The 15,881-nt window shown below is 38.5% G+C and overlaps 1 protein-coding gene across 9 annotated transcripts in view; it reads right to left on the bottom strand.

Annotated features, from left to right (window-relative positions):
* ENAH (ENAH actin regulator) overlaps window positions 1-15,881 on the bottom strand; it is a 157,166-nt gene that overhangs the window by 72,213 nt on the left and 69,072 nt on the right. For all 9 annotated transcript variants that reach the window (XM_058533618.1, XM_058533620.1, XM_058533617.1 and 6 more), the window contains exons 2-3: window positions 8,827-8,992; window positions 517-694 (exon numbers count right to left, since the gene is read on the bottom strand). In XM_058533618.1, the coding sequence (XP_058389601.1) occupies window positions 517-694; window positions 8,827-8,992 (344 nt within the window). The remainder of the gene's footprint in view (window positions 1-516; window positions 695-8,826; window positions 8,993-15,881) is intronic.

The following is a 15,881-nucleotide window of genomic DNA, read 5'->3' as shown; positions in this document are numbered from 1 at the left end:
CTAACCACCGTGCAGTGTCAGAGGAGATGCAATTCATGGCTTGTACCACCTGAGGGCACTCCTAAAATCTTTAAACAACTTTTAGAATCAAATTTTTATCTACTAGGATGGAGACTAGTCCTACTTGAAGTTCATGGGCTTAAAAAAACGTCTTTCAGAAAATGTGTTTCTTCCTAAAGAGTAAGACGATAATTAATATGCATAATTTCTATCCACTGCATAGTCTCTGGGCCTCTGGTCCCTGCAACAAAAGTTGAGGTTCTAGAGCAGGATGAACATTTTAACTAAATAATTTCAAATGAGAGGGTTAAAAAAATCACTAACTAATCAATCTCATAAGATTATCCTTCTAGACTATATTCTTATCAACAAAAGTTCACATTTTTGTAGAAAACGATAGAAATTCAAGAATTACTTAAAATATACGAATGATTTAAAAGTTGGTCAGAAAAGATCAGCTTTAACATCTACATGGCACTTCAGTTTAAGAAAACAAGTAAACCACGGACACCTTACCTGTTTCCTGGGAATTCAACACCTCTAAGGCATGCATCATGGCACTTGCGAAGACATTGGCATCTTCTTTGCTGCCAAAGTTGAGACCATACACCTGTCTAGCATCTCGCCATTGGTGGAAGGTCTGTGTCGCTTGATTGTACTTCAACCCCTTAGGAATGGCACAGTTTATCACCACCTAAAAGACAGGAATTCTTTATCAAGTCAAGCTCACAACCGGCAAAATCAACAAAGCCAACAAATCCTGATCAGACATATTCATTCAAATCCATTCCTGACAAACCTTGTCAAAAATGGTTAAAGCAGTTACCTAGGGTAAAATCAGTCCGCAGAAATAAGTCTGATAGAAGTTAAGCTGTCTAATGGTTACAAAGGTCCAGCCTTAAAACGGCAAATCAGCAAAACAAAATAAATCTATATCCCTCCTTAAATATATATTAACACGTTTACTGAAGTACTATAAATTCAGAAAGTGTATAAAACATAAGCATGTATCTCAGTCAACGTTCCCATGTAGCCAAAACCTGCTCAAGAAATAGGACAGTACCACCAGGACCTCCTTAACTCTTCCCACATCCCAAGAAGGACCAGACACACCTCTAACAGCATAGCTCAGGTTTTTGGATTTTTAATAAATGGAGTTACACAATACATATTGTAATGTACTTACCCTCTTTCCTTCAAAATTGTTTAGAGTCATCTATCTGTTGCATGTAATTGTGTTTCATTCTTTCTCATTGCTCTATGGTATTCCGTTGTATAAATGTTTACTTATCCATTCTCTCGTTAATGAACATTTGGATTATTTGCAGTTTGAGGCTATTGAAAATAGTGATGTTATAAACATCCTACGAATGTCTTTTGGTACACATGAGCACACATTTCTGTTGGGCATACATCCAGGAGTGGAACTGTCACAAGCCATATATATGTTTAACTTTAGTTGAAAACTCCAAGTAGCTTTCCAAATTGGTTCTATCAATTTTTACTTCCACAGCAGTATACAACAGCTTGCACAACCACACATACTGAGTTGTCCATCTTTTTCCTTACTGATTTGTAAGAGTCCTTTATATATTCTGTATATGATCCCATTGTCAGTTATCTGTGTTGCAAATATCTTCTCCCACTCTGTTGCTTGCCTTTTCACTCTCTCAATGGAGTCTTCTGATGAACAGATGTTCTTAACTTTTATTCAGTCCAAATTAGCAATCTCTCCCTTTATAGTTAATGCTTTTTGTAACCTGTTTAAGAAATGTTTCTCAATCCCAAGGTCATGAAAATATTATCCCATATTATTTTATAGAAGCTTTATTGTTTTAATTTTCATATTTACATCTCCAATCCAACTGGAATTGATTTACGCCCATGGTGTGAAATAAGGTTCAATATGGTTGTCCAGTGGATGCAGCACTATTTATTAACTGTGCTGAAGGTTTATCCTTTTTCATAAACCAAGTGTCTCAATGGCTCTCTTTTGATCTGTTGGTCAATATTCCTATCTTTGAGCCAACATCACAGCGTCTTAATTATTGAGCTTTATAGCAAGTCGTGAGACCCACCAGAGTATGTCCTCCTACTTTGTTGTTCTTCAATATTGCTTTGGCTATTCTCAGCTTTTTGTGTGCAGCTATAATTTTATATTCAGATTATCACAATTTTGTGTTATTTATCCAATCTGCCAGTCTCTGCTTTTAACTGGAGTATCTTGTCCATTTACATTTAATGTAAATTATCTATGAATTTGGGTCTGAATCTATCATACCTTGTTTTAGAGTTTATTATTCTGTCCCCTCTATTAGCTCGCAAGTTATCTATGTTTTCACTGTTGTTTTTAGTGGTTGCCCTGGAGATGACAACAGGCAGCTTAAACTTATCAAAAACAGATCAAAACTAGTACCTTTCCCTTTCCCTCAACAATACAAAAACTTCACTTTTTCTCCAACAGCACTCCCTCTCTCCCATGCTCATCCCAGGACTCCTATGCTATCTTTATCAGGTTTTAAAATTCTACATATATTTTAAACGCCACAAAACACTATTACTAATTTTATACAGTTAACGATCACTTAAGATTTAGCCTATATCTACGCTTTTTATTCCTGTTGCTTTTTATTCCTTCTGCCTTCTCCAGGCTTCTGTTGGGACCATTCTGATCTTCAAGAACACACTTTGGAATTTCTTTCAATCCAGATCTCCTGGTGACGAATTCTGTCCATTTTTCTTTGTTGGAAAATGTCTTTATTTCACCTTCGTTTCTGAAGAATATTTTTAGTAGGTATGCAATTTTGAGTGGTCATTTATTTTCTTTCAGTACTTTGAAATCCACTGCTTTCTAGCTTTTATTGTTTCTATCAAGAAATCAGCGGACAGTTTATTGTTGCTTCTTTGAAGTAGTTTTTCTCCACCTGTATTTAGTTTAGTGACTTTAATACGATGGGTTTAGACACGGTTTTGTTATATACCCCACTTAAGGCTTACAGCATTGCTAAGTTCACGTTCTTTCATCACTTCTGACAATTTTTGTTCCTTCTCTCTCCCATTATTGTTTCTGCCTCACTCTCTCCTCTGGGACTCTAATTACACATACATTACGCATTTTTTTTTTACTGTATTCCCTCTGTCTCTTAAGCTCTTTTTATGTATCTACATTTTTCTCTCTCAGATTAGCTTAGCTTCAGTCTGAATATTTTCTTCTGACCTATATTCCAGTTAACTAATTCTTTTTAGCTGTTTATAATTTGTTGTAAAACCCATCACTGAGTTATTATGGTTAATAGTGGTTATTTTTCAATTCTAAAATTTCCATTTGGTTCTTTTTTCAAGTTTCCAATTCTCTGCTAAAATTCGCAATCCTGCCTTTTATTTCCTTGAATATATTACGCACAGTTCTTTTAAAATCGATTTCTGATAATTCCATTAACTGGATCCCCAGAGGGTCTGTGCTAGCCCTGTTCCTCCTGTCTCTGTGTACGCCTGGCTGTTCTGACCGAGTACCAGACACTGTGCATGGACAACTGTATGGAAACCCTGAGGCTTACAATGATGTCATATTTTCCAGGGAAGATTTACATTTGCTTTTGGCAAGCAGTTAGGGAAACTAACAAATCTCAAACCATCTTAATCCAAAAGTGATTGAAATGATTAGAGGCTGGGTTTCAGTTCCTATAAAGACCAGTCTAATGCCGAGTCAAACTTCTTCCTAGGGTATGGCGCTTCCCGGTCTCAAACTGTGGCCTGGGGGATTACCAAGACAACTCTCCCCTCACTAACAGACCCTAACTTCTAATTTTTGTTCTACTGGTCCCATGAGTCTGCCAAAAGCTCTGCTAGGCTCCTCAGTCCCCCTTTCAAAACTGACACATGCCTCTAGGTAAACAGAGGTCCAAAGCAGGGCTCACTTCTCTGGTTCTTTCCTCTTTCACGTCATGGACCCATAATTCTTCACGGTCATGTAAGCTCTCCAAATAGACTTTTTATTTTTAGTATCCTGTCCAATTGTTTTAGTTCTCAGAGAAAGGCTCTATCTAAATGACCTCATCCAGCAATACCCAAATTTGAAATTATTTTAAAAATATGATGACCTCTTAAAGACATTACGCTAAGTGAAATAAGCTAAATGATTGGTTCACTTTTTCCAATATAAGCAATTTTAAAATTCGAATCAATTATTTCATTCATTTCTAACTTTCGAGGACAGACAATCTTGTAAATAATCTCAAAAAGCTTTAAAAGTAACAGGGAAGTACATATTTTCATTCAATAACCGGATGTCCACTCAGCGTGTTATCAGGTTTGGGCTTTGTCATAATCCTAAATTCTGTACTTCAGACCCAATGAGCCTGAGTAGATTAGTGGTGATGTTCCATCCTACATATGCCCACCTATTTTTAGCCTGATCATCACAGAGCAAACCATGCAGTAAACATTTACTCTTCTTTGTGAATTGGCTCAGTATCTTACTTTGTCTACGAAGTCATCCACGACCCTTTTCCCCATCTTCTCAACAAACTGAGGAGTCTTTTTTTTTTTTTTTAATATCGAATGTCACTTTGAATTTTGTATTTTTGATGAATGGCCTGCATTTGTCAACTGATGGGTGATATGATTTTGCAGACTAAATATCCCCGGTTCCTTTTTTCAGATACTGCTCATCCTGGAAAACGCAGGATTCAAAGTCTGTGACCTGGGTTCAAGTCTTGCCTCTGCCCTGGCCCATTCCCTTCTCTCCCAATATTCCCATAACCGTTTATTTGGACTGCAAGATGAAAAGCAGTGCTCATCAAATATCTTGCTGCAAACTCTTTACAGTCTTATTTCCCTCCCTCCCCACCAGTCTTGCTAGCCTCCATCCCTCCCACACTGCTTACTGTGCTTGAAGGACAACGTAAACTTTAGGTGGACACTGGGGGCCTTTGTACAAGTGGTCCATCTGCCTTGTTCTCAGGTCATCCACTCTAAGAATTCCTACTCATGCTTAAAGACCCAGATCAAATTCATTTTTGCCCTGCTGTGCCATGATTTACATTTATCATTACTGAAAACAACTTACTGTACACGTCTTTCCTCACACGCTCAACCTCCCCACACTTTCCTGCATCTTTCCTTCAAGGTTGGGAATTTTATCATCTATATAAAACCTAAGCACAGTGCCTAGAATATAATAAGCACTTACTATGTTAAGCAGAAAAATGGAATAATATATATTTATGTTATTTGTACATATTCTATTTTACAAATAAATGGTGGGTGATTTTTTTAACGGCTCTTACTATAGAAAGTTTAGATATTGTTTAATAAATTATAGTAACATGTTTCCACTTAGAACAGACTGATAACCATTAAGAAATACAACAAAGTACTCTGGGATGGGAGGAAACCAATTATTTATCAGATTTACTCTTAGGTACATTATCGTTTTTGTTACTTTAAGTAATATCTTGATAAAATTATATTTTTTAATTGTTTATTGCTAGTTATACAAAAATGTTACTGATTTTTATATAATGATCTTGTATCCAGCAATCCTGAACAATCTTGTTAGTTCTAATATTTACCTGCAGATACTCTTGGGATTTTTTTATGTAGACAATTACATCATCAGTGAATAAAGTCAGCTCTGGTTCTTCCTTTTCAATCCTTATAGCTTCTATTTCTTTATTTTAATATCACTAGGTTACCTCCTCTGCAATGTTACACGAAAATGATTAAAGCCAAAATCCTCCAGTTAGTCCTGAGTTTAATGGAAATCCTCCCAACATTGTACTGTCCTGTAAGATGTCTGCTGTTGTTTATATTATTCATCCTTACCAGCTTAAGAAAATTCATTTCTACGCCAAACGTGCAGAGAATAATGTATGGATTTTAATTTTATCAAATGCTTTTTCTGAATCTCCTGTTTCTTGTAGGTTTTCTCATGGTAAATTACATTAATAGGTTACCAAATGTTAAACTATCCTTACATTACAGAGATAAAGAGAGATAAACCCTACTTGGTCAAGAGGTGGTCTTTTTTTGTCCTTCATATACATTGCTGATTTGGTCTGCTAACATCTTATCATGGAATTTTATATCTATGTCAATGTTCATAACTGAAACTAGTTTATAATTTTCCTCTTTCAAACTGTTCTTCTATGTTTTAGATATCAAAATTATACTAGCCTCAGGGCCGGCCCGGTGACACAAGCAGTTAAGTGCGCACGCTCCCCTTCAGCGGTCCCGGGGTTCGCAGGTTCGGATCCCGGGCGCACACCGACGCACCACTTATCAGGCCATGCTGTGGCAACGTCCCATATAAAGTGCAGGAAGATGGGCACGGATGTTAGCCCGGGCCAGTCTTCCTCAGCAAAAAGAGGAGGATTGGCAGATGTTAGCTCAGGGCCAATCTTCCTCACAAAAAAAAAAAAAAAAGAAAAAATCATACTAGCTTCATAAAACACTATTCTTCAGAAAAGCTTGCATAAAACAGGTAATATCTTAAAGGTTTTAGATTTTGTTTGTAAATGCTCTGGACTCTCCCTCTCCTTTTTTTTAAATTTTGGGAGTAGATATTAACTATTGATATATTTTACGATTGTAGGTCTATTATGTTTTTCTACTCTTTTGCCAATTTTGGTAAATTATATTTTTCTACAAAATGGCCTATTTATTGGCATAAAGCTTTTCATAATATTATCTTATAATTTATTTCCTTAGTACAACTATAGTGACATCTCTTTTCCAATCCTAATATTATTTGTAACCTTTTTTTCTGTTAGATCTGTCATTTTTTCTATTCAGTGAAGCAGCTTTTGTGTAACAATTTCTATTTATTTTTATTTAATTACTTTCTCCTTTTATTTTTATATTTCCTTCTGTTTTCTTTGAGGTAAGCTCATGATACACTATTAAGGACAGCTTAGACGTCCATCTAAGGATAGCTTAGACGTCCCACAGGTTTCTATACGTAATATCTTGTCACAGGTCTTAGTATTTTCTTACTTCCTAAACATTTTCTAATCTTCATAATGATTTCATCTTAGTTTCACGAATTATTCAGAAGTATGTTTTTAAATTTCCAAACATTTTAAGAAACACTCCATTTGTCAAAAGCTAGAAGTCACAGGACAGTTTACTCCTCTCATGAATAAAAATTTCAGTGCTTCATACGGAAATTTCCTGACTTACACCGATTTCTTTCTAATGATTTTTAAATATTCATTTTCTTTTTTACCGACACTTAGATACTTTTCGGATTGTTCATCAATTCACCAAATTTACCAAAAATGTGTTTATTTTACAGCTACCAGTTTGGAATGTTGTGTTAAGAATGTTCAACAATTTCTACAAAGTTTTAGTTGTCTGGTTTTCATTTTTTCTCTCTAATAGCATCTTAGGGAGTATTTGATTTGTCTCTGGCCTAACTCACTGCTGGGACACTTTACTGCAGGAAAGACAAAAAGGAGAGAGAGCACACAGGACGCTGGACTACCAACGGGGCAGCGAGGGTTCCTGGGACAGAGACTGGGGAGACCAATCAAGCCTGTGCAACGGGCACATGGAGGAAGGGGCAAACTCGCTCAGTTCAGTGAACTGCTCTTTCTGCAAACTGATTCAGGTCTATGGAAGTTTCTCTCCAGAGGAGCACATTTGTTTTTGCCCAGTGCCTCAAGACTTTCACTGGCCTATAACCAGTATTTGTTCATTTCCTAACCGGAGTTGTGTAACTGAAGTTGGAGGTTCCCATTCTTCAAGGGAGCCCCTAAACCAGCTCAGACTGCAACAAACTCCTGTGCCGATAGGAGGCTTTTTCTTAGTCCGTTTTTATGGTGTGCAGCCTCTCTAAGAGTCCCAGCTTTAGTTTCTTTAGTCCCAGTTTCAAAGCCCAACCTCTCATAGGCCCACAGTCCCTACATGCACGTACGACAAACCTAAGTCCCTAGCTATGACAGTATGTCATAGTATGACATAGTATGACAAAGCTAAGTCCCCCAGTTCATCATCTCCATCCTAAAACACAGGGCTGCTGCAGCACCTGTTTACACACCACCGTGTCTCCTAGTGGAAACCTAAGGATCTACCTTTCTTTAGGTAGAGCTTGGCTGGCAATTTGTTACATTTTTTTCTGCCTATGTTCAATGCTGGTTGATTCCACCATCTTACCAGAACCAAAAACACTTTGTAAATCTATTCCTTATAGAAGTTCTCACTGCTATTAGTTACATACTTACTGCTATACCTACTATCTACGTTTTCCTCTATCTACACTGCTCCTGATCTGTTCAGGCCCAAGAAATCAAGTAATCAGACAATCCAGAGCAGGGAATTAGTAAAAGCTTAGCTGTCATCCCAGACATGAATTACAAAAGCCTAACTATTCCAGCACCTTTAATACCTACAATTTTTCTATCACAAATGAATTTAACAATATTTTCCAAAACTGTTTACACTTTCAACTCCTTCCTCTAGCCCCACTCCCCATACGTTTGGCAGGAAATGAATCCCTTAAACATACAATCTGCTACGTAAGTGGTATCTCACATTTTTGTTTGTCCTAAACTTACTTTAGATTCCAAAGGCTGGCTAGCCAGTTGTGAGGCCGGAGGCTGTAACGAATATCCATAATTGAGAACCTGGTATTCATATTTTTATACAATTAGTCCTCTATCCGCATCTGAATTCAGGCTTCATAAAAGGTGGAAAGGCAAACCTACATGCAGTTTTTCCCACAGAGACCACTTTGACCACAGTTTTAAAGCACTGCTTTATTTTACTGAATATACGAAGTCCTTTGTAATAGTAGGTAACTTTGAGAATTTAAGAGACCCTTACCTGATGGTCCTGAATCTTCCTGCCCACCACTCTGAATGTGTTGTTGCCTGTATGGTGATATATATGAACTCTGCTGAACCCAGCTGAGCCCCCAGCTGGCACCCACTTCTTATTCGCATCATCATAAACCATCACAGCAGCTCTTGCCTGACAGATACTCTGTTCACTGTAAAAAAAATAAAAATAAAAAAAAAAAGTAAACTTAAGATATTTAAAATATGCTAAGTTTCCCACAGAGCCATATAAAGCAGAGTTAGCCAACCAAACAGCCAGTCAACAATTAGTGCTTTACTGGGTGCTAGAAACAACAGTGAACAAGACAGGGGTTTCCTGCCGTATGGGTACAGTCTAACGGGGACAAGAGATCAAAACACGAAGTGTAATGAGGGACCCGAGATCAGGATCGACAAAGTGCACTTAGACAAGCAACATGAGATGTTTTCTTCTAAATTTGAGTACCTCATACATTCATTAAACCTAATACAACTACAGGTATAAATTAATCTTATAAATCTTATACTTATAAATAAAGTATAATTATATTGTATATATGTTTATAATATTGGTGACCTGTTAGTGATGACCCCTCTTTACTGGCAAAATTATTTTTATCATCAGGCTTGCTTCAAGGCCTATATAACAAATTCTGATAAGCTCTATCCGCCCCGTGAGATATGGAGAGGCCACTAACAATCAATGGATGGCACTGCAACTAAGTCCTTGATTCCACGTGGGCAAGGTAACACCCTATGTTTCAAATTTCTTTATGTAAAAATGAAAAAGTAGGGCCGACCCGGTAGCGCAGCAGTTAAGTACACACGCTCTGCTGTGGCAGCCCAGGGTTCGCAGGTTTGGATCCCGGGCGCGCACCAATGCACCGCTTGTCAAGCCATGCTATGCCAGCGTCCCATATAAAGTGGAGGAAGATGGGCATGGATGTTAGCTCAGGGCCAGTCTTCCTCAGCAAAAAGGAGGAGGACTGGCATCGGATGTTAGCTCAGGGCTGATCTACCTCACCAAAAACAAAAAAAAAGAAGAAAGAAAAAGTAAAATGAGATGATTTCTAAAGATCCCTCTAGATGTTAAGTTCTAACCTTCACAGATAAATATTAAAGAAAAGATAAATTCCATGATAGAATCTTTAAATCTCAACTTCATCTCAATTATCTGTTACCAAGTGAGACTGAGATACACAAATAAATAAAATGTGGAGATGATCTTAATTTCATATTAAGCAATAATTTCATGTTTTCAAATATTCTATAATACTACCAGGGGAAAAAAGACTGATTTGAATTTTGCTTTATTTCATACTATATTTTATTTTTTTTTTAAATCAAATACCAAAAGTGAGCAACAGAAGAAAACAAGTACATTAACTCTATGACTGTTACTATTAACCCAATTAAAAGAACTCAGTCTCCACACAGAAGACTTATCTGATGCTTGAGTGTAGTTAATGGAGATGATGATGCTCCTAAGTTGCTCATCCAACCCCATTGTGGGGGATCAGAACTGGCCACCTCAAAATATGTCTCTTTACCCTGATTATTTTCTCTGAAAGAAACTATGACTTTGACCTCCACCCCCCGCCCTAACTGTCTAAAAGAATTTAACTCTGGGTCTGGATAGACTGGGAGGGTCCTTGCTAAGCCCAATCCAAGTAAAAGTAGAAGTTATTCTTTGTAAGAAACATTTACATTTATAAGGGAAATCTCCATTTGTAAAAGTGTCTCCCTCTTTGTACCGGGAAGAAGAGGGGATGACCTCATCTCTAGAAACTCCTAGTGCAGAAGGCGAGGACTTAAATCTGCTTCTCTTGTTTACTGTGCTTTCTAGTAATCTCCCATAGCTGACACCCCCCACCCCCAACATCCTCCTTTGTCTACCCGAATATCCTATTTAAGGTGAAAACCTCCGCCATTTGTCAAGATACTCAGTTTCCCGGGGTCTCTCCCATGTATACATGTTATAAAGCTTCGTTTGATTTTCTCCTGCTATTCGGTCTCATGTCAATTTAATTTGTAGCCCAGCCAGAAAGGACCCAGAGTGGGTAGAGGCTAGTCTTCCTCCCCTTCACCATTTTTAACAAAAGCACTGCTCATTCCACCAATTTTAGCCTCAAAGATTTTAAACAGTAAATCACGTGGGTTCTTCCCCAATATCCCTGGAAACAAAAAGTCACCTCCAAGCCCTCCCCTCTCACCCACGCTTCTGCCGCATCACCAACAGTATACGGTATACATATGTGTTTTACTCGACTTGCCGTGAGACTTGATGACAGAAGATCGTGGGAGACCCAAAGAGGTCACAGCACTGAGCAATAAAATCAATTCAGAACAGTGGGGCTGTAACTGTTTATAATTTCCCATTAGAGAAATTTTACAAAAACTAACTTGTAACAATATTTGTGCAGCACAAACACTGAAAGAAACCCAGTAGTATGGTCTAAATTCTTAGGCTGCACTGAAATTTTTCGGTAAAACTGTTCTGGGAATGGGAATAAAAACAAGCCAATGACTAAAGCTTGAATTGTTTTTAAAAGCGTCATTAAAGAGCATTTGTCAGCACAGCAGTTGAAATCTCTTCATCACTCACAACAGAAATATTTGTTAAGTGACAATATTTACATAACCCTAAAGAAAGATGACATGAAACGAGCTGAGACAGAGTGCCTCTTACAGAATACAATCCAAAAAACAAATTTATTACTAATTGTAAATAACAATTCAATAAACAAATCTGTAAATTAATATAGAACAGTATTTTCCAGTTTTCAAAAATTAATATTTTTGGACACAGTTTCCCAAGGTTCAAGAAATAATGTCTCTTCAAGAAGTCCCAGTGGGCTCACACAAGCCAAAGCAATAGTTAAACTTTTGTTTCATAAATTAGGTCATTCCATGCCTCAGAAAAGTTAAAAAATATATGTATAGGAAATCTAAAACCAGGAGAGTTAGACATAATGTCTCAACTTTTTCCTCGACCTTTCTCTTCCCCATTGCTATACAGTGGGTTGCTGGAGACATTCCAAACATTGAAACGCAGAGTTAACTTAGCTTAGACTAGTGCTTAATTAATCAAGATATATACAAACCACTTAGTCAGTTAGCAATGAAATGTGTGGTCACTTCAATTTTCCTGGGAAAGCTAGACCCATAGAAACAAAGACATCTCCAAATGAACATATCCAAGCATAGTTGATTCATTTTCTAATGAAATGAAATCTTCAAAATGAGATGTTAAGGATACAAATCCAACTCTACACTAAGCCAAGAAGCACCAGGAGAAGCCAAGATTAAAGAAAGAAAAAATAAGATGTGGCTAAGAGCTGAGGTGTTATTGGAGAAGCAGCAACAGCCACGTGGCTATGTGGCAAGCTGTGAAGACACTGGTTAAGCCAAAATAACTCTGTGGTCCTGGAAGACCTCGGGCCCTCAGAGAAGCCACATCAAGGCCCAGCCAGGAAGGGATGGCACTGCCCACTGGGGTTCTTAGTGACAAATGCAAATCAAGTCTTTCCATTCCTTTCCACAGCATCTGAGGACCTCTCCTCAGTGGAGGCAGAGGTCCTGCGGTATAATGAAAAATATTTAGTCTTCGCCTCAATTCCTGGTACAGAGCTCCTAAAACCCTTGGAATCCCCTGAGCGGGAAGAGTATCTTTGGTATGCTAATCATTGGCTCCAGGCTTCAGGATGGGGGTTGGTGGCCAAGAAATACCAAGCCATGATTAGAGGGTTGAAATTTTCAGTCCCACCCCACCTCCCACTTCTGGGGTGGGGGGGGGCGGGGGAGGGCCAGAAAGGTTCACTCACCAACTGCCAATGATTTCAACAATCATGCCTATGTAATGAATGCTCCATAACACCACCCAAATGAGCTCCAACTCAGCTGCTGATAGGAAGGCATGCCTGGAGAGGGCACGGAAGCTCTGCACCCACCATCCCTTGCCCTATGCCTCTCTTCCACATGGCTGTTCCTGAGCTGTATCCTTTATAATAAACCAGTAATAGTAAGTAAAGCACTTTCCTAAGTTCTGGGAGTCATTCTAGTGAATTATCGAACCTGAAGAGGGGTCGTGAGAACCCCTGAATTTGTCGTCAGCCAGGCATAAGTGTGGGTAGTGAGAACCCCATTTGCAGCTGGCATCTGAAGTGAGGGCAGTCTTGTGGGACTCTGGGACTGAGCCCTTAACCTGTGGGGTCTGTGCTAACTGCAGATATGTGAGAATTGAACTGAACTGTTGGACACCAGTTGGTGTCAAAAAACAGGAGCACTGGTTGTTGATGTGAGAAGAAAACCACTCATATACCAACTCCGATTACAAGCGTACACAAAATAAGCCAGTGGAACCCAGTTTTGGGTTTCATGGACCCATAAACTTCAAAAATAGATTGGATGAATCAATATAGAAATGGTTGACAATATTTTGGCCTACTTACCAGGTAGGAGATGTGGGAGATCAAGATTTGGCCACCCTGAAATATGTCTCTTTACCTTGATTGTTTTCTCTGATGGACATTTGACCTCCCCCACTAACTGCCTAAAAAATGTTACATAGAAAATCTGTTCCAGGAAGGAGTTACTATCTGATAGCTGTAATACAATGTAAAACAGATGTTACAATAGGAAAGACACCAACAAGCCCATCTGATCAAAAATTCTGTCTCGCTGGCCACATTATCTAGATGGCACTGCAACGAGTTGCCAGACAAACATTTACATTTATAAGGGAAATCTCCATTTGTAAAGGTATATCCCTCTCTGTATTGGGAAGAGGGGGGATGACCTCATTTCTAGAAACTTATCAATGTGGAAGATGAGGCCTTAAATCTGCATAATAACCTTACTATTGTTTACTGTACTTTAGTAGTAATCTCCTGTAACTGACTCCCCCCACCCCCAACATCCTCCTTTGTTTTTAGCTGAAGATGGTATTTAAGACGAGAATCTCTGCTATTATGTTGAGACACTCAGTGTCCCTGGTTTCTCCCATGTATACATGTTATTAAACTTGGTATTATTTTCTCCTGCTAACCTGTCTTGTTAATTATTTGGCCAGCCATAAGAACCTTAAGGGAAAGGGCAGAGGGGGATTCGCCCTCTTCCCCCACAGAGATTTGGGGGAGAGAGGGGAAGACCAAAATAAGTTATTAAGGTAAGGATATATTGGAATTTTAAAATCTCAAAATAAAGACAATGCAATATATACTGTAAACGGAATAACTGGCTTTCTATACAATTCTCTACGGGTTTTTTTGTTTCCCTTCCCTCCCTGGTCCACTGAAATACTTACAAGGGCCTGCTTTAAAGTACGACCAGCCTTAGTCACAACAGGACTGCCTGTATATTGGTGTATATACAAACAATAGAGCAATGATAGGGACGGCTTAGAGGTTCTTCTAGTAAGAATTTCCAGCTTTCTCTAGGAGGATTGTTAGCTGAGCAAGTCAATGAGTGAATTTCCAAAATGCTGTTTTCACATGTATGCAGTTTTTCAGGGAGAAAACATGGAAGGAAGGCAAGATTTAAGAACCATAGCTTCTGAAAAGTCAAAAAGAAAAAAAAAATCTTTTTTAAGAAAATGAAGATCTAAACAAGCACAGCAAAAGGCAAAAATTTTATAATCTTTATACTTGCATTCTATCTGCATTATAACAAGCCTCAAAATGAACACGTAGCCCAAGTCTTCAACATTGTGAGTCAGTAAAAGAACTATGCAAAAGATTAAATTAGTAAATTACTAAGCTACAGTTTTGTGAAGATGAAGCACAAAATTAGTTATAAACAAAAATTTCGTTTTATCACCAAATGCAACTAGTATATACAGTTGGTTATACTTCATCTTCCTGATGTTCATTTTGGTATTTTAAAATGAAATATGGCATTAGAAGGCTAGTGACAGCTGGTTAAAAGGTATAAAAACCCGACACTACATTACAATTTTGTGGCTTTATCAGGTAATTCATTTCTGAATATAGTGAAATTTCCTAAATAGGTACATATGATGGTAGAGAACATTTGCCAAATTCTATTCTCATAGGTACCAGTGAATGAAATGCTTCCTGGTATTTACACAGACTAAGGATTGCTTGGCTATTCTTGTATACGCTATTTATTGAGGTTGCAACTTCTTTGAAAATAGCAACTTCCTCTCAAAGATACCATTCATTAATCATAACTTGTCGAAGTATGAATATGACGGTGCCTAGCAAGTAATAGGCACTCTCTAAATGCTGGCTCAGTACAAAATTTCATCTAACAAAATCCTACTCATCAAGACCTGGATCAAATACCATTCCTTCTGTTAAGTCTTTCTGGAGTCCCCAAAGCCAGAATAAACTGCTCCCTCTTCTAAGTTCCCATAGTCCTCATTAACCTTTCAACAAGGAGGACACCCCGAGCCTGTAATATTTGAGCCATAGAGAGGTGTTGGGATTTTACTCCAAGCGCACTGGGAAGCCACTAGAGGGCTTTAAGCAGAACATGACTTCCATTTTTTTTTTTTTTTTTTTTTTTTTTTGTGAGGAGATCAGCCCTGAGCTAACATCCGCCAATCCTCCTCTTTTTTTTTTGCTGAGGAAGACGGCCCTGGGCTAACATCTGTGCCTATCTTCCTCCACTTTATATGGGACGCCGCCACAGCATGGCTTACCAAGCAGTGCGTCGGTGCGCGCCCGGGATCCGAACCAGCGAACCCCGGGCCGCCGCAGCGGAGCGCGCGCACTTAACCGCTTGCGCCACCGGGCCGGCCCCATGACTTCCATTTTTAAAGACGACTCTAGCTACTATGTAGAGAAGGGGTTCAAGAAGGTGACATGGAAATCAAGAAAGGAAGCATGAAGATCAGTGTGAGACCTAAGTATGGTGAGACTTGGACCAGACTAGAAGCAAAGGAGAGGGAAGCCTGTGGGATATACGTTGGAAGTAGAGCAGACAGACAGGCTTTGTTAACAGATAAGATGAAAGGGGAGGGGAGGGGACAAGTAAAGGCAAGAAAAGAACCATGGATAACATCTAGCATTTTAATGATACTCCCAAAGTGGTACGTGA

The sequence above is a fragment of the Diceros bicornis genome, chromosome 38, assembly GCF_020826845.1.
Source record: "Diceros bicornis minor isolate mBicDic1 chromosome 38, mDicBic1.mat.cur, whole genome shotgun sequence".
In the NCBI taxonomy this organism is placed as follows: Eukaryota; Metazoa; Chordata; class Mammalia; order Perissodactyla; family Rhinocerotidae; genus Diceros; species Diceros bicornis.
This window is presented reverse-complemented; position numbering and strand designations above follow the sequence as displayed.